Source organism: Carcharhinus amblyrhynchos, chromosome 4 (assembly GCF_965287045.1).
Source record: "Carcharhinus amblyrhynchos chromosome 4, sCarAmb.v2.hapA, whole genome shotgun sequence".
Lineage (NCBI taxonomy): Eukaryota > Metazoa > Chordata > Chondrichthyes > Carcharhiniformes > Carcharhinidae > Carcharhinus > Carcharhinus amblyrhynchos.
The window spans coordinates 67209093-67227556 of NC_137327.1; the positions used below are offsets into that span (position 1 = coordinate 67209093).

The window sequence follows — 18464 nt, forward strand, 5'->3', positions numbered from 1 at the left end:
TGATCGGGTCTGCAGTAACAAGGACAGTGTTTCCAGTGTGCGATCGATTGTGGTGTTTCAGGGACAGTATCCTTAGATTGAATAATTGTGGAGGTTAAAAGAGTGTCACCAGTATGTGATCGATTGTTGAGTATCAGCGACAGTGTACCCTGGGTCTGATTGAGATTGGGGTATCAATGATAGTGCCACAGTGTGTGACTGTGGAGAATCTAAGACAGTGTCCCCAGTGTGCGATTGATTCTGGAGTATCAGTATCAGTGTCCTCACTAGTTGATTGAGATTGTGGTATCAATAACACTCTCCCCAGTATGCAATTGATATTATAGTTGCAGTGACAGTGTCCCCACTGTGTGATCCAGTCAACAGAATCAATGACACTCTTCCCAGTGCGCCATCAATTGTGGCGTATAGAACATAAAACATTGAATATTACAGCACAGTACAGGCCCTTCAGCCCTCATTGTTGTGCCGAGTTATGTCCAATCCCAAGATCAAGCTATCCTCTCCCTATAATTCTGGAGTGCTCCATGTGCCTATCCAATAACCGCTTGAAAGTTCCAACTCCACTATCACAGCAGGCAGTCTATTCCACACCCCAACCACTCTCGGAGTAAAGAATCTACCTCAGACATCCCTCCTATATCTCCCACCATGAACCTTATAGTTATGTCCCCTAGTAACAGCTACATCCACCTGAGGAAATAGTCTCTGCACGTCCACTCATTCAATCCCTCTTATCATCTTATAAACCTCTATTAAATCGTCTCTCATCCTCCTCTACTCCAAAGAGAAAAGCCCTACCTCCCTCAACCTTTCCTCATAAGACCTACCCTCCAAACCAGGCGGCATCCTGGTAAATCTCCTCTGCACTCTCTCCAATTCTTCCATGTCCTTCTTATAATGAGGCGACCAGAACTGAACACAATATTCCAAATGTGGTCTCACCAACGTCTGGCATAGTTGCAGCATAATCCCACGGCTCTTAAACTCAAACCCCCTGTTAATAAACACCAACACACTATAAGCCTTCTTCATGGCTCTATCCACTTGAGTGGCAACCTTCAGAGATCTGTAGATATGAACCCCAAGATCTCTCTTTTCCTCCACATTCCTCAGAACCCTGCCATTGACCCTGTAATCTGCATTCAAGGTTGTCCTACCAAAATGAATCATCTCACACTTATCGGGGTTAAACTCCATCTGCCACTTTTCTGCCCAGCTCTGCATCCTATCAATGTCTCTTTGTAGCCTGCAAGAGCCATCCACCTCATTCACTACTCCACCAATCTTGGTGTTGTCAGCAAATTTACTAACCCACCTTCAGCTCCTTCTTCCAAGTCATTGATAAAAAAAATCACAAAAAGCAGAGGACCCAGCACTGATCCCTGTGGTACACCACTGGTAACTGACCTCCAGTCTGAAAATTTTCCCTCCACCACCACCCTCTGTCTTCAATGATACATGATGTGGGTATGCCGGCGTTGGACTGGCGTAAACACAGTAAAAAGTCTGACAACACCAGGTTGGATTAAAACCTGGTGTTTTTCAATGATACAGCCAGTTACTTATCCAATTGGCTAAATTTCCTTCTATCCCTCATCTTCATGAGCCTACCATGGGGAACCTTATCAAATGCCTTACTAAAATTCATGTATACGACATCAACTGCTCTACCTTCATCCACACACTTAGTTACCTCTTCAAAGAATTCAATCAAACTTGTGAGGCAGGACTTACCCCTCATGAAACCATGCTGACTATCCCGGATTAAACTGAATCTTTCCAAATGGTGACCATTTGGTCAGTGACAGCGTCCCCATTGTGTGAACGATTGTGGAGAAGCATAGATGCATATAAGATGATCAGAGAATTCAGATAGGGTGGACAGTGAGAGCCTTTTGCCTCAGATGGAGATAGTTAGCATGAGGGGACACAGCTTTAAATTGAGGGGTGGTAGATATAGGACGGATGTCAGAGGTAAAGTTCTTTACTCAAACAGTAGTAAAGGTGTGGAATGCCCTGCCTGCAACAGTAGTGGACTTGCCAATGTTAAGGGCATTTAAATAGTCACTGGATAAACATATGGATGATGTTGGAATAGTGTAGATTTGATGGGCTTTAGATTGATTTCACAGGTTGGCGCAACATAGAGGATCAAAGAGCCTGTACTGCACTGTAATTTTCTATGTTCTATGACCCCAGTGTACAATTCAGTGTGGAATTGATTTGGAGTTGGTGTCTGATCGAGCTTGGGTATCAGTGACAATGTCACCAGTGTGTGATCAAGTTTGGCTTTCAGTGACAGAGTTCCCGGTGTGTGATTGCATTTGAGATTCAGTGACAGTGTTCCTTCTGTGTGATCAAGTGTGGAGTATCTTTGTCACCATTATTTGTATCAATGTTTCTGTATCAATGACAATATTTCCAGTGTGTGATCGAGTGTGGAATATCAGTGACCATGCTGCCAGAATATGACTGAGTGAAGCATCAGACAGTGAACCCAGTGTGTGACAGAATTTGGGGCAAAAATGACAGTGTTCCCTGTATGTGTTTGACGTTGGGGTATCAATAACCTTGTTCCCTGTAAGTGATCGATTGTGGAGTATCAGTGACCGTGTTCCCTGTGTGTGATTGATTGTGGAGTATTAGTAACAGTGAGCCCACAGTGTGATTGAATTTGGGGTAAAAATGGCTGTTCCTTATGTGAGATCGATTGTGGAGTATCAGTGACAGTGTTCCTAATGTGTGATCAAGTGTGGAATATCACAGACAATGTTTTCAGTGTGTGATCAAGTGTGGAATATCAGTGACATTGTTGCCACTGTGATGTTTACTCGTATCAATGACATATTTCCTGTATGTGAGTGTGGAGCATCAGAGACTGTGATCCCAGTGAGATTGAATTTGGGGCAAAAATAACAATGTTTCCTGAATGAGATCGATTGTGGAGTATCAGTGACCATCTCCACACTGTGTGATCAAGAGTAGTGTATAAATGGACAGCGTTCCCAGTATGTGATTGAGTGTGGAGTATCAGGGACATTGTTGCCAGTGTGTGATCGGGTTACTCATATACAAAGAAAAGAACAAAATCAGCCTGGGAAAAAGGCCCTTTGGCTCAACAAGCCCGCGCCGCCATCTCAACACCACCAGTCCCCCTACTCCACCTACGACCCCTGTCTAATGTTTTATGGCCATCCAGATTGACGGAATCTGATTTAGGGACAATTTATTCCTGCCAATCAGCCTAACAGCACATCTTTGGGGTGTGGGAGGAAACCGGAGCACCCGGAGAAAACCCACGCAAGCACGGGGAGAATGCGCAAGTGTGTGAGTGAGTGTGAAGCATCAGAGACTGTGACCCCAGTGTGTGAGTGAATGTGGAGATTAGTGACAGTAACCCCAGTGTGTGATTGAATTTGGGGTAAAAATGGTCATGTTCCCTGTGTATCTGTTCGAAGTTGAGGTATCAATGACCTTGTTCCCTGTAGGTGGTTGATTGTGGAGTATCAGTGACAATGTTCCCAGTGTGTGATTGAGTGTGGAGTGTCACGGACAGTGTTCTCATTGTGTGATCGAGTGTCGAGTGTCAGTGGCATTGTCGCCAGTGTGTGATCGGGTTACTCGTATCAGTGACATATTCTCTGTGTGTGAGTGAGTGTGGAGCATCAGAGACTGTGATCCCAGTGTGTGAGAGTGTGGAGAATTAGTGGCGCCGTTTCCAACGTGTGATGGATTGTGGAATCTTGGTGACAATGTCCCCAGTGTGTGTTTTGAAATTGAGGTATCAATGACCTTGTTCCTTGTATGTGAACAATTGTAGAGTATTGGTGACAGCATTCCCAATGTGTGACTGAGTGTGGAGTATAAGTGGCAATGTCCCCAGTCTGGAATCACGTATGCAGTATCAGTGAAAGTGTTCCTAGTATTTGACCGAGGTTGGGGCCTCAGTGACAGCGTTCCCAGTGTGTGATCAAGTTTGATGTATCAGTGACAGCGTTCCCAGTGTATGGTCAGTTGTGGATTGTCAGTGACAGTGTTCCCAGTGCACAGTCAATTTTGGAATATCAGTAGTAGTATTCCTAGTGTGTGATCAATTGTGGAGAATTAGTGATAGTACTCCCAGTGTATGATAGATTGTGGACTATAAGTGCCAATTTTCCCAGTGTGTGATCGATTGTGGAAAATCAGTGGCATTTTCCTCAGTGTGTGATCCTGTTTGTGGTATCAAAGATAATATTCCCTATGTGTGATCGAGTGTGCAGTATCAGTTTTCCCACTGTGAGATCGATTGTGGAGTATTAGTGACCCTGTACCCAATGCTTGATCAAGTGTGGAATATCAGTGAAATTGTCTTGAGTTTTATTGATTGTGGAGTATGAGTGACAGTGTCGCCAGTGTGTGATTGATTTTGGTATCGAGCTTGGGGTATCAATGACTGTGTTCCCTGTATGTGATCACTTATGAAGCATCAGTGACTTTATCCCAAGTGTGTGGTCAAATGTGGATTTTTAGTGAAAGTTTAGCCAGTGTGTGATCCATTGTGGCATAGCAGTGACAGTGTTCCCAGTGTGAGCGATTGTAGCGTATCAGAGACAAGCTGGAATTTTACCAACCCACCCACCACAGGAATCAGACCGGCTGAGGAGTGGAGCATGGGAAGGTCTTTTGACCTCGGACAAGACTTTACAGTTTTGAAATGGGCAAGGCTGTAAAATCCTACCCATTGTGTCCCTGCTGTGTGATCGAGTTTGAGGCATCAGTGACAATGTCGCCAGTGTGTGATTGAGTTGGAGTATCAACGAAATTGCCCCATGTTTGATCAATTGTGGAGTATCAGTGACAGTGTCGCCATTAGTGATTGATTGTGGTATATTAGTAACTGTCCCCAGTGTGTGATCGATTGTGGATTATCAGAAACAGTATCTCTCCTCTGTGATCAAGTTTGGGGCCTCAGCGAAATTGTCCAGTGTGTGATCAGTTGTGGAGTATCAGTGACAGTGTTCCCAGTTTTTGAGCATGTGTGGATTATCAGTGACAGTGTCACCATTGGTGATTGATTGTGGTATATCAGTGACTGTGTCCCTAATGTGTGATCGATTGTAGGCTATCAGTGACAGTGTTCAGGGTGTGATCAATTGTGAAGTATCAGGGATAGTGTTCAGGGTGTGTGATTAATTGTGTAGTATCCCAGTGTATGATTGATTGTGGAGTATTAGTGACAGTGTCCCCAGTGTGTGATAAAATTCGATGTATCAGTGTGTGATCGCATGAGTGTCAATGAGAGTGTTCCTCGTGTGTGATCGAGAGTGGAGTATCAGGAACAGTGTCCCCAATGTGAGATCAATTGTGGAGTCTCAGGGAGAGTGTCGCCAGTGTGTTTGATTGTTATGTATCAGGGATAGTGTCCACAATGTGTGATTGATTGTGGAGTGTCTGTGACAGTGTTCCCAGTGTGTAATTGAGTGTAGAGTACCACTAAATGTGTTCCAAGTGTGTGATCAATTGTGGTTATCAGAGACAGTGTCCACAGCATGTGATCGATTGTGGAGAATCAGGGAAAGTGTCCTCTGTATTTGATTGGTTGTGTAGTATCAGAGATCGTGTTCCCTGAGTGTAGTCGAATGAGGAGTATCAGTGACAGTATTACCAGTATGTGATCGATTGTAGAGAATCAGGGAAAGTGTCTCCAGTGTTTGATTGATTCTGGGTATCAGAGACCGTGTTCCCTGAATGTGATTGAATGTGGCATATCAGTGACAGCATTCCGAGTGTGTGATCAATTGTGGAAAATCAGTGACAGTGTCCCAGTATGTGATCAAGTTTGGGATATTAATGATCTTGTTCCCCGTATGTGATCGATTGTGAAATATCAGGGATAGTTTCTTCTGTGCATTGATCGACTGTAGATTATCCCCAGAGACAGCATCCCCAGTATGCAATTAATTATGGAACATCAATGTCAGTGTTCCCTGTGTGTGATTAAGTTTAGGATATTAATGACATTGTTCACAGTGTGTGATCACGTGTGAGTGTCAGCAACTGTATTCAACACGTGTGATCGATTGTCTAGCATCAGTGTCAGTTTTCCCTCTGTGTGATCGATTGTGGAGTATCAATGAATTCAATCGAGTTCGGGGTATCAATGACACTGTTCCTAGTGTGTGATCAATTGTGGAGTATCAGTGAAATTGTTACCAGTGTCTGATCAATTGTGTAGTACAAATGACAGTGTTTCAAGCATGTGATTGAGTTTAGGGTTTGGAGTTTAGGGCGGCACTGCTGCCTCACAACTCCACGGACCTGGGTTTGATTCCCAGCTTGGGTCACTGTGTGGAGTTTGCATGTTCTCCTGGTGTCTGTGTGCCTTTCCTCTGGGTGATCCAGTTTCATTCCACAGCCCAAAGACATGCGGGTTGGGTGCATTGTTAATGCTAAATTGTCCCTTAGTGTCCCGGAATATGTAGGTTAGTGGGTTAAATATGTGGGGTTACAGGGATAGGGCTTAGGGTGGGATTGTTGTCAGTGCAGGCTTGATGAGCCAAATGGCCTCCTTCTGCACCGTAGTGTTGCTATGATTCCTAAGATCAAGTATGGAATATTAGTCATAGTGTCTTAAGTGTGTGATATATCAGTGGCTATGTCCCCAGTGTCTGATCGATTGTGGAATATCAGTGACAACGTCACCAGTCTGTTTCGATTGTGTAGTTTCAGAGAGCGTGTTCCCAGCATGTGATGGTTTGTTGCAAATCAGTGACCAGTGTGTGATTGATTGTGGAGTACCTTTGACTGATGATCAACAATGAATTATAATAGCTCTGCAGCGATGTGGAGGAATTGTACCTGTCCATTCTCTGGGGGATCTCCATTTCCAAATGTGCTGGCAACAACCAAAACCAAGGTTTCATGTTGAAGGTTAATGATATCATACTCATCCATACACATGACCTGCAATGGATTAGAAAGCCAGAGAGACTGAGTGAGATGCAGCTAATGTGTGAGAGTGGCAGCCAGACATATTGAGGGTGACTCTCCTCTCCTAAAAAATTCACACAGCGGGCCGGGAGAATCCCACATGGGCGATTTGCGGTTCGCACCCCGCTAACATCTCGCAGTGCTGGATTTCTGGCAGTGTCTGCTCCGTGCTGGGAATTGGCGGGGAGGCACAAAGACCATTTAAATGATCATTTGAATATAATTTAAATAAGATCAACGGACCTGGGACTGAAGTCTCTGGGCCCACTAGCATCATCTATCAGACCCCAGAGGGTCAGGCAGCAGGTGGGGGTAGGGGGGCACCCTGCACCTTGGGTATTGGTACCTTATGGCATTGCCCAAGGGACAAAGTACCAATGCCTGGGAGCACCTTGGTACTGCCCACTGGCATAGGGGCCAAGGGGGTGGGGTCAGAGGGAGTGAGGTATATGGGAATGCGGCCTGATGGGGTCAGGACCGAAGGGGCGATTGGTAGGGATGGGGATCCTGCTGCAGTCGGGATCGGGAGAAGGAGGGAGGCCAGCAATCGGTGTAGATTGGCAGGGGTTGGGGGGAGGCAGGGTAAGCCGGGGGTAATGGTCAGCTGCTGCAAGATGGGTTAGCACTGCGAAGTGAAGTGGTCAGCACTGTGAGGGGAAGGTTCAGGATTGCAGAGGAATTGGGGGATAACTGTCAGGGAGTGGATTCAGTGGGGAAGAGGGACTAGAGATTGGGCTGGCCAATAAGAGAGGGGGTTCAGGGCTGGCCTGGGAATAGTTGGGGGAGGGGGAGTGGCAATCCAGCCGTGGGGCCAGAGAGCCATTGTTGCAGTGGTCACAGGACTGGCCAGTAGTTGATTTGGCCAGCAATTGGGGGGATGGCAGCACAGGGCCACTGCACATGTGCCAATCTCAGCATTGGCAATAGCCCACTCAGCATGCTGATTTCAGCCTCTCCTGTGGGAATAGGCCCCGCCCCCTGAAACTTACTGATATTCACGCTGGTAGCTTTTGCTGTGATGTGGAGATGCTGGTGTTGGACTGGGATCCAACCATTGCGGTGCACAGAGTATGGGAGATTCTTCTCTGAACTCCCACTGAAAAAACATGAATTACTCTAGTTTTCACACAATTTCAACACTTCGAATATTTTTGGGAGAATTTCGCACATTGAGTGAGATACATATAGAAAGCTATGTTTACAGAGGCATCCTTCCCACCAGGGTCTCTTCATCCATCCATCTCTAAATGCATTAATTTCATACTCTATCCTCCATTTGTCCATTCATTCTTTCTTATTCACCAACTGCTCACCATCATCCCAGCTTCTTCAAATCCCATAATCCTCAATTCCTTTCTACTTCCTTCCCTCTATCTGTCTTTCAAAGCTTCTTTCTTTCCTCACTCCACACGCTGTGCCTTTCAATTGTTCCTGAAATCATACATTACTTCCATTTCTTCTTCTCTCCACCAACCACTTAATTTCTTCTTTTATACATCCATCTCTCTCTCTCCTTCTTGACCTGATGATACTCCAGGTGTCCTATTCTGTACATTTCCTGTCATCGTGTTATCCCTCATAAATATTCTTCTGACCAATACAAATCTTAACTCTCTTCATTACTGCAGCAAAAACTCTTACCTTTGGATTAAAGGCCTTCTTAAAGATTTCACACAATTTCTTGGAGAAACTCTCTGATTTGCCAGTTTCTGAGGCATAGAGAATCTTCACTTTTATCCGTTTGGCCATAGCTTGTACCATCAACTTTGTAGAGAATGTCACTGCCCTGCAAAATCAGGAAAACCATCAAAGAGTCATCACCCACTGCTGCCTGTCCTTGGGGCACACCCCTTGCATGCACTACACTTGGTCAAGCCTCATGTTTAGTTCTTACTTTGCAAGCCCCTTGAATCCAATTGTGTGACGTTTCATCAGTAACTCCTCTCTTTCTTTCCAAATGTGGGTTTTCCAAGGAACTGTCTACAAAATTATAGATAAATCAGTGAGTTTGTATTTCTTTTTCACATCTGAGACAGATATTAGACAATGCCAGTGTGGTAAAGACAGAAGGTGACTGTCTACCTGTGGCCCCCTGTGATCCTTGGTCCATGCTCCTCACGACCCTTGATCTGTGTCCGTCACCCTCGGCCTGTGCTCCCCGCGACCCTCGGCCCTTGCTCCCCGTGACCCTTGGCCCATGCTCCCCACGACCCTCGGCCTGTGCTCCTCTTCCTCGTGACCTTCAATCCATGACCTCTGTGACCCTCGATCTGTGCCCCCATGGCCCTTGGTCCATGACCCTCAGTCCAAGCCTACTCTAGGTTCATGACCCTTGATGTGTGCTCCCCATGACTCTTCGTCCATGACCCCTGTGATGCCTGTGATGCCTGTAACCCTCAGTCCATGGCTGCTGTGGCCCTCGCTTTCCTGCTGACTGGTGTGAGAGGTAGTTTGTGAGGCTGTGGCATTTGGTGAGGAGTTGTTAGTAAGTATGTGGTGTGGTGAACGAGTATTTAGTGAGGGTGTGAGATATGATGAACAGGTAGTTACAGCAGGTGTATGTGTGGTGAGGAGCTATTGTGTTAGTGAGGGTATGCAGGTCGCAAGGAGGTAGTTAGTGAGAGTGTGGGATATGGTGAGGAAGTCATCAGTGAGAGTGTGGGTGTGGTGAGGTGACATAGTGAGGGTGTGGTGTGTGGTGAGCAGATAGTTAATGATGTGGGTGTGGTGAGGAAAATGTTCATGATGTTGTCTACTCCTGTTCTTGTTTTCTATGTTTCTAAATAAATAATTTGTAGATGGTGGTAAAGAAGATGGAAACCTGTGAGAATTAATGGTGGCCATAGTGGTAACACTGCTGCTTCACAGTGCAAGGGACTCAGGTTCAATTTTGGCTCAGCTGATTGCCTATATAGAGTTTTCACATTCTCCTCATATCTGTGTGTGTTTCCTTTGAGTGCTCCAGTTTCTTCCCACACTCCAAAAATGTGTGGGTTAGGTTGATTAGCCATGTTAAATAGCCTCTTAACGTCAGGGGGATTAGTGGGGTAAATATGTGGAGTTGCAGAGATGGACCTGGGTGGGATTGTTGTCGGTGCTGGATTGATGAGCAAAATGGCCTCCTTCTGCTCTGTAGGGGTTCTATGATTCTATGGAAAAGAAAGTGGGTTGAGTGGGAATTTTTTTCTCCAAGTCATTAATTTTGAGGGATCTGGGGAAGAGGTGGGTAAGATAAAGTCACCATAGTCCCAGATGACCAAAGGGTGCTTTCTCCTTTGAGGGGAAGAGCTGACTGGTGGTGATTCAACCTGAGGATCACTGCATCTCAGACAAGGGGCAAGGTTGAGAAGGTTGGACCTTCATGAATAGCCACAGCTGGTACAAGAGTTGAACCCATGCTATTGGCATCACTCTGCATCATGAACAAGCTGTCCAGCTAACTGAGATAAACTAACCCCCACTAGGAAGAGTTGTGTAGATGGTTAGTGACAGGGTGTGTACCCTTGTTAACTATTACCTGGTAAGAGAAGGCTGGTGAGAGATTGTAGTTGAGAAATTCCTGATGGAATGCGGCAGTTAAGCTCCCACATAATGGAGGAACAATCCAAACCCAGTCTGCGGGACATCCACCACGTATACGATACTCATTTTCCAGATGCTTCATAAAGGACTCAGTGACTGTATGATGATCAACAATTGTCACTTTGGCAAGCTGCAAAGAAAGGATTTTCAAATTATTGTCACAGTGCAAGCTTCAGATGAGGCCAGCGTACTGATCACCTAACCGACCAGCCTGGAAAGGTGTTGGGTGAGAGGTAGGGTGTGGCCATGACATTGGGTGACAGTGTGTGGGGATGGTGTTGGGGTATGGAAGGGTGGGGTTTTGGGTGGATATGGTGGTGTGGAGATGGAGATGTGGGGTTTTGGAAAGTGGTTTGGTTTGGAGATTGGGGTTCTGATGAGGGTGTGGTGTAGGGATGGGGAGGGTGTTGGGGGTGTGGGGGTGGGGACAGTGTCAAGGGCAGGGTGCTGTGGGGGGTGTGTGTGGTGGAGGGTTGTGGGGGAGGTGTAGGTTTATCCACTCTGCTCTACCTGGAAACTATGAAGAACAGCGACAGTAAATTCCACAGCAGCCTTGTCCTTCCAGAGTGATGTGATGTTCCTGGTATCCAAGCCCATCCTCTCTGCAACTACCTGGCAAAAGATGAAGCCAAAAGATGGAATTTGGGAGAAAAACAGAACATTATAAGATCATGAGAAAGAAGAACAATTAAGCCCATTGACTTGCTCCATCAGTCAGTCAGGTCATGGTTGATCTGAGTGTGGCCTTAATTCCTTACTCTGTAAATCCCTTCACAATCAAAAATCTGTCTAAATCAGTCTTGAATGCCCACAAACAGTTCTGTGTGAAAGAGAATTCTAAAAAACTAACAACCCTCTGACAGAAGACATTTTCCTAATCTCTGTCTTCAGACTGAAGCGAGGCCCCTTATTTTTCATCTGTGCCCTCGAATTAATGATCCCCTCACAGAGTGGGAGGATGAGCTGTGAGGATGTGAGGATCCAGAGATCCTTCAATGATTTGGAAAGTTAAGTGAGTGGGCAAATGATTGGCCGATGCAGTATAATTTGGTTAAATACGTTTTGGTATCTGCTTTGGTAGCAAAAACAGGAAGGCAGTTGATATCTGAATAGCCATAAATGAGGAGAGGCAAATGTGCAATGAGACCTGGCTGTACAGCAATTGCTGAAGAGTTTGAGTACAGGAGCAGGGATATCTTGGTACAGTTATACAGGGACTTGGTGAGGCCACACCTGGAATATTGTGTGCAGTTTTGGTCTCCTTATCTAAGGAAGGATATCCTTGCTCTAGAGAGAGTGCAGAGGTGCTTTACTAGATTAATTCCTGGGATGGCAGGACTGATGTATGAGGAGAGATTGAGCCAGTTAGGATTGTATTCGCTGGAGTTCAGAGAATGTGGGGGATCTTATAGAAACTAATAGAATTCTAACAGGACTAGACAGGTTAGATGCAGAACACGGGACACTGGGGTATACAGAACCAGAGATCACAGTCTGAGTATACAGGATAGACCATTTAGGATAGAGATTAGAAGAAATTTCTTCACTCAGACAGTGCTCAGCCTATAGAATTCACTACCAAAGAAAGTAGTTGCGGCCAAAACATTGAATGTTTTCAAGGAGCATTTAGACATGGCACTTGCGGTGAAGGGGATCAAAGATATGGGAGGGAAGGCAGGATCAATAGGGATGACAGGCTGATCAGCAATGATTATAATGAGTGGTGGAGCAGGCTTGAAGGACAGCATGGCCTCCTTCTGCTCCCATGTTGTCTATGTTTCCCACTGGAAGAGGCAGAGGTCAGTCAAGGGGGACCAGAGACAACATTATGTGAAATGCTACAATCATTGGTCAAAGGGCCACAATGCCAAGAAAGTAAAGCAATCCACCAGCATTTGCAGGGACAGTATCAATATATAAACAGATCTTCATAGTCTTCAATCTATGAGAACAAAGAACAAAGAAAATTACAGCACAGGGACAGGCCCTTCGGCCCTCCAAGCCTGCATTGACCATGTTGCCTGACTGAACTAAAACCCCCGTCCCTTCCAGGGACCATATCCCTTTAGTCATGTATTTGTCCAGACGCCCCTTAATACTCATAATTTGTGGCCGCAAACAAGGCTCCAGGATAGCATGTTGACTTCCTGGTGCTAGGATTAAGGATGTCTCGAAGCAGCTGCAGGACATTCTAAAGGGGGCGGACGAGCAGCCAATGGTCATGGTACACATTGGTACAAATGACATAGGTTAAAAAAAAGGGATGAGTCCTAAAAGCAGAATACAGGGAGCTAGGAAGTAAGTTAAGAAATCAGACTTCAAAGGTAGTGATCTCAGATGCCACGTGCTAGTCAGAGTAGAAATGAGAGAATATGTTGGATAAATACGTGGCTGAAGAACTGGTGTCAGGGAGCGGGTTTCAGGTTCCTGGGCATTGGGGCCGGTTCTGGGGGAGGTGGGGCCTATACAAATTGGAAGGGTTACACCTGGGCAGGACTGGGACTGATGTCCTGGGGGACTGTTTACTAGAGCAATTGGGGAGAGTTTAAACTAATATGTCAGGGGGATGGGAACCTAACCTATGTAAGGAGTCTGAGAAGAAGGGAGCAAGGACAAAATGTGGACAGTTTGCCGATAAGCCACAATTGATCATACACTGGGAAACACTGTCACTGATACAGCAATGTATCCCGTGTTTGTCTTCAAAAAACAAAACAAAGAACAAAGAACAACCCAGCACGGGAAACAGGCCCTTCGGCCCAACGAGCCCGCGCCGCCGCATCCTCCTACACCTACCCTGCCCTGCGTGTCTGCAAGTAGAACCCCCAACTTAGCCAGATTCAGGGGAGAATAGTGTCAATTTGGTAAACCAGTCAGCCTAATAGCACATCTTTGGGGTGTGGGAGGAAACCGGAGCACCCGGAGGAAACCCACGCAACCACAGGGAGAATGCGCAAACTCCCACAGACACAGGCCCAAATCCATGTATCTGCACAGCTAGCAGTGCTAGTCACTGAGCTGTTGCGGCGCCCGTCTACCGGTCCAGGATCAAGCACATACACCGGCACGAAGTACTAGGCCACTCCCGGAACCTCCAAGAGCAGCCCACGCACGACCCACCGTGTGCATGCCCCTTGTTTGACAACTCTTCTGAGGAGGTATGTGTGGTTTTTCATTGTGGCGCGTCGGGACTATCGATCGATAAGTTGAACATATCTGTTTTTATGAGAGCATCTTTCAGCATCTGTAGGTGCCTGCTGCGACCCTCCTCATCTGAGCAGAGTCTGTGTATATGGGGGGTTTGTCCATGGGAGATGGCCTCTTTAATGTGTTTAGGGTGGAAGCTGGAGAAGTGAGGTTATCAGTGGGCTTGCAGCACAGTGAAGTACTGAGGTGATCATCCTTGATGGAGATGCATGTGTCCAAGAATGCAACTGATTCTGGAGAGTAGTCCAGGGTGAGTCTGATGATGGGATGGAACTTGTTGATGACATCACGTAGTTGTTTCGGTGATTGTCCACCATGAGTCGAAAGGAAGAAAATGTCATCAGTGTATCTAGCGTATAGCATTGGTTAAAGGTCCTGTGCAGCGAAGAAGTCTTGATCGAACCTGTGCATGAAGATGTTGGCAATTGAGGTGTGAATTTGGTCCCCATGACTGTTCCATCTGTATGAAGAACTAGTTGTTGAAGGTGAAGACACTGTGATGAAAGATTAAGCGAATGAGTTGTAGAATTACGTCTGGAGATTGGCAGTTGTCAGCATTGAGTACAGAGGCAGTTGCAGTAACGTCGTCATTGTGCAGGATGCTGCTATAGAGTGCAGAGGAATGTTCCTAGTTCAACTACTCCATGGGTGTGGAGTTTCTGTAAGAAATCCGTAGTGTCGTGACAGAAGCTGGGTGTTCTTTGTATGATGGGTTTCAGGATGCCCTCGATGTAGCCAGAGAGATTCTCGCACATTGCCTGATACAATGGGATGGCTGGGTGTGTTGGCTTTGCGCATCTTCGGTAGGCAGCAGAGATCTCCAACGCAAGGAGTATGTGGGATGAAAGCATGGAGGATGCTCTCATGGAGGTCCGGATCAAAGCTCTTGATCAGTTTGTTGAGTTCATAGATGTATTCTTTGGTCAGATCTGTGGGTAACTGTTCCTCGTTGTTCAGTTGTCAGTTCACTTCTTTGCAATAACCTGTTCTGGATTACAGAACACATGGAACAGCCATGGGGACCAAATTTGCATCTCAAGTTAGTGAGACACGACCTCCCCTTCACACAGCCATGTTGCCTCTCACTAATACGTCCACTTATTTCCAAGTGGGAATAAATCCTGTCTAGAAGAATCTTCTCCAATAATTTCCCTAACACTGATGTAAGGGTCACAGGCCTGTAAATACCTGGATTATTCTTGCTACCCTTCTTAAACAAAGGAACAACATTGGCTAGCCTCCAATCCTCTGGGACTTCCTCTGTAGCCAGTGAGGATACAAAGATTTCTCTCAATTCCCCCCCTTGCCTCACTCAGTATTCTGGGGTATATCCCATCAGGCCCTGGAGACTTGTCTATCTTAAGAACCCCAATACCACCTCCTTTTTGATCTCAACACACTCTTACCCAGACTTATCATCCACTAAGTTCTTCTCTTTGTGAATACCGACACAAAATACTCGTTTAATACCTCACTCATTTATTTCCTCTTGCTCCATGCATAGATTCCCTCCCTTGTCCTTGAGTGGGCCAACCCTTTCCCTCGCTACCCTCTTGCTGTTTATATACAAATATAAAAAACCTTGGGATTTTCCTTAATCCTGCTGGCCAATGTTTTATTGTGACCCCCTTTAGCACGCTTGCCTTCATTGGCTGGGGCATTGAGTTTAAAAATTGGCAAGTCATGTTGCAGCTTTATCAAACCTTAGTTAGGCCACACTTGGAATATAGTGTTCAATTCTGGTCGCCACACTACCAGAAGAGTGTGGAGATTTTGGAGAGGGTACAGAAAAGATTTACCAGGATGTTGCCTGGTTGGAGGGCATTAGCAATGAGGACAGGTTGGAGAAACTTGGTTTATTCTCACCGGAACGACGGAGGTTGAGGGGTGACCTGATAGAAGTCTACAAGATTATGAGAGGTATGGACAGAGTGGAAAGTCAGAAGCTTTTTCCCAGAGTGGAAGAGTCAATTACCAGGGAGCACAGGTTTAAGGTACGAGGGGCAAGCTTAAACGCGATGTACGAGGCAGATTTTTTACACAGTGAGTATTGGATGCCTGGAACTTGTTGCCGGGGGATGTAGTGGAAACGGATACAGTAGTGACTTTTAAGGGGTGTCTTGTCAAATACATAAATAGAATGAGAATAGAGGGATATGGTCCCCAGAAGAGTAGGGGGTTTTAATTCTGTCGGGCAGCATGGTCAGTACAGGCTTGGAGGGCCGAAGGGCTTATTCTTGTGCTGTAATTTTCTTTGTTCCTTGTCTTTGCAACTACTTCTTGTAGAATTCTAGGATGCAAGCAATCAGGGCCAGGGGATTTATCTGTCTTTCCCCATTAAGTTTGCCTAATAATATTTTAGTGATGTTGATGGTACTTACTTCTTCTCCTGTATTTTTTAGTATTAATGGCACAGTAAGAAGTCTCACAACACCAGGTTAAAGTCCAACAAGCTTATTTGGTAGCATGAGCTTTCGGAGCGCTGCTCCTTCATCAGATGAGTGAAGTATTAATATTAATGGGGTGCTTGAAGTATCTTCCATTATAAAGACTGATGGAAAATATTTGCTTAACTCCTCTGCCATTTCCTTGTTCATAGAACATAGAACATAGAACATTACAGCGCGGAACAGGCCCTTCGGCCCACGAGGTTGCGCCGACCAGTTAAAAAACAATGACCCTCGAACCTAAACCGATCCCTTTTCATCCATAAACCTATCCACGGATCTCTTAAACGCCCCCAAACTAGGCGCATTTACAACTGCAGCAGGCAGGGCATTCCAATCCCTCACCACCCTCTGGGTAGTGAGGTATAGTTATAGTTCCTATAACTATCTCCCCAGATTAAATTTCTCAAGGGCCTCTGTCTTTTTTTAATATGTTGAAATAAACTCTTGCTGTCAGTTTTTATATTCTTCATGAGTTTGTTCTCGCAGTTTATTTTCTCTCTCTCTATTATCTTTTTAATCCACCTTTGCTGGATTCTGAACGTATGGTTAGTTTATCCCTCTTTGAGAATATTTCCTTCTTTGTGGGATATAATTTTGCTGAGAGTCATGAATTACCTCCTTAAATGTCTTCCGCTCCTTCCTTATTATCCTTTCTGCTAATTCACCACTGCATTTTAGCTAACTCTCTTCTCATTTCATTGTAATCTCCTTTATTTAAATTAGACACTATTGCTTTTGACCTGTGTTTCTCATTTTCAACCTGAATATTAAATTATATCATGTTATGATTACTACTTCCTAAGGAATCATTTACTCTGAGATCATGTATTAAACTTGCCTCATTACTCATTATCAAATCTAAGATAGCCTGTTGGCGGCTAAGAGGGGATCTTATTGAAACATATAAGATGATTAGAGGTTTAGATAGGGTGGATAGTGATAGCCTTTTTCCTCGGATGGAGAAAGCTAGCACGAGGGGGCATGGCTTTAAATTAAGGGGGGGTAGTTATAGGACGGATGTCAGGGGTAGGTTCTTTACCCAGCGGGTGGTGAGGGATTGGAATGCCCTGCCTGCTGCAGTTGTAAATGCGTCTAGTTTGGGGGCGTTTAAGAGATCTCTGGATAGGTTTATGGACGAAAAGGGATTGGTATAGGCTAGTGGGTCATTGTTTTTGTAACTGGTCGGCACAACATCGTGGGCCGAAGGGCCTGTTCTGCGCTGTAATGTTCTATGTTCTATGTTCTATGTTCTATGTTGGCTTCATGACATATTAGGGTGTATTAGGGACAGTTCTAGCAAACTATCCCTAATACACCCTATGAATCACAACTGCTGCAGGCTGAGCTTGAATCTCCTCCCCTTCCATTCTCTCAGTCTCCCTCCATCATCTTCTTCAACCTCCACATCCCCCACTCACTCCATTGTCACTCATTCCATTGTCCCTCACCCCTTTGCTCCCCCCTACCCGCCTCCATCCCATCACAGCTCCTCAGCCCAATCTGATCCCCCTTTATGCTCCCTTATTCCCCTTCCAGCCTCTTGTTTCTGTTACTTCCCCTCCACTCTTCACTTCCCCTCTGGCCACCTCTATCCCCCTCACTCTCTCTCCACCTCCCTCAATCCTCCTGCATCCCATCCAGTCCACCTCGTTCCCCCTCCACCCTCTTTCACTCTCCCCCACCTGCCTGTTCCTTCTCCACCAGGAGACCAGTTGTGTGCAGGGGGCTAAGCTTTGTGTGGGACAGTATTTTTCCTCGCAAGTGTCCAGTTTGTTCCCACTGTAAAATATTCAGGTGAAAACCTGCTCAGTGGAATAATGGTTGAATTTGGAACTTAGTGATGTCTGATTTGTGATTCTCCGATAAAGACAAATGAATCCCTACCTGCAGTAGGTTGTATCTTGTTGAGTCACAGAAATTTCGCAGGCCTATCTCAGTGCCTGTGTACCAACCATTGAAGGGTGAGGCTGGGAACTTTAAACCTCCAATTTCAAGCAGCATGTTAGCAACAGCTGGAAGTGCGTACCATTTTAGGTCGAGGTCTGAGAACCATTCATAGCTAGAGAGAGAGATAATGATGGTGAATCATTGGACAGTCAGTACAGACCTGAAGTACAGCTACTCTGAGATCACCTGAAGCTTCAAACACATCAACATACAGTTTGTACCAAACTTACACACATCAGGCTTGAAGTACACTTATCCTAAGAATTACACCAGGTTTAAAGTACACCTAAATGAAGTCATCTG

General features: G+C 45.6%; 1 protein-coding gene across 1 annotated transcript in view; it reads right to left on the minus strand.

Annotated features, from left to right (window-relative positions):
- Positions 1–18464, minus strand: part of LOC145342086 (nitric oxide synthase 1-like) — a 216263-nt gene that overhangs the window by 124895 nt on the left and 72904 nt on the right. Inside the window, exons 8-13 of the mRNA XM_080187297.1 lie at positions 18099–18273; positions 11068–11169; positions 10493–10687; positions 8870–8955; positions 8617–8761; positions 6844–6948 (exon numbers count right to left, since the gene is read on the minus strand). Of these exons, the coding sequence (XP_080043423.1) occupies positions 6844–6948; positions 8617–8761; positions 8870–8955; positions 10493–10687; positions 11068–11169; positions 18099–18273 (808 nt within the window). The remainder of the gene's footprint in view (positions 1–6843; positions 6949–8616; positions 8762–8869; positions 8956–10492; positions 10688–11067; positions 11170–18098; positions 18274–18464) is intronic.